The 710-nt window shown below is 37.5% G+C and overlaps 1 protein-coding gene across 1 annotated transcript; it reads right to left on the bottom strand.

Moving 5' to 3' along the window:
- Positions 1–55: 55 nt before the first annotated feature.
- Positions 56–710, bottom strand: LOC106526401 (uncharacterized; the record flags this gene model as incomplete). The annotated part of the gene is given in 3 exon segments (XM_014020999.1): positions 56–267; positions 350–505; positions 595–710. Coding segments are annotated over 3 exon segments (484 nt in total), but the record flags the coding sequence as incomplete, so codon positions are not given.

Below are 710 nucleotides of genomic sequence, written 5' to 3'. Positions count from 1 at the left end.
GACATGATGCAGTGTTACAACGTAAATAAAACTGGCATAATAATAAAGAAAATACCTGCTCCTCTTTCTGGATGTTGCAGCATATAACGAGCAACTTCTACATTTTCTCCTCCTTTGTCGCTTCTTACTCTGATTGGCAAGCCAAACTTTTGCACAGCAGTAATGAAGGCTTTTAGAACTGTGGATGCTCGGTTGTTATTGCTGGCAGTGAGGAACATTATCTTTCGACTGTATCCATCAATGCCACCATGAATCACAATTCTCCACCTTTATATTGAAAGATATGTTAGATAAAGACAATATGAAACTGTTATGAAAAATATAGTTACATTTTCCATGAAGAGCTTACCGTATCAATTTGTGATTTCCGTCAATGTGCCAAAGTGCAAGTGGTGATGGTACAGAGTAAACTCTTCTGTGTATTACATTAATACCAAGTCCACGACAGATGGTGCCCACAGGATCCACCACCCTCATGGTTTCCATAACTCTGGATCTCTGCACTCTACAAAAGACATTTAAATGTTTATTTAATACACCTTCATTGGAAAAATATGGGTATGCAATCATTCACACATTCATTAAAACACTTACCTTATTCCCACACCATTTAGATACCCCAAAACCGTTTTTATTCCAGAGTCTGGACACTCCATAATAAAATTCTGGACAAGTTTTTGCAGATCTTCATCACTAATGTTGCTGTAGCT

Source organism: Austrofundulus limnaeus, unplaced genomic scaffold (assembly GCF_001266775.1).
Source record: "Austrofundulus limnaeus strain Quisiro unplaced genomic scaffold, Austrofundulus_limnaeus-1.0 Scaffold275, whole genome shotgun sequence".
NCBI classification, from domain to species: domain Eukaryota; kingdom Metazoa; phylum Chordata; class Actinopteri; order Cyprinodontiformes; family Rivulidae; genus Austrofundulus; species Austrofundulus limnaeus.
This window is presented reverse-complemented; position numbering and strand designations above follow the sequence as displayed.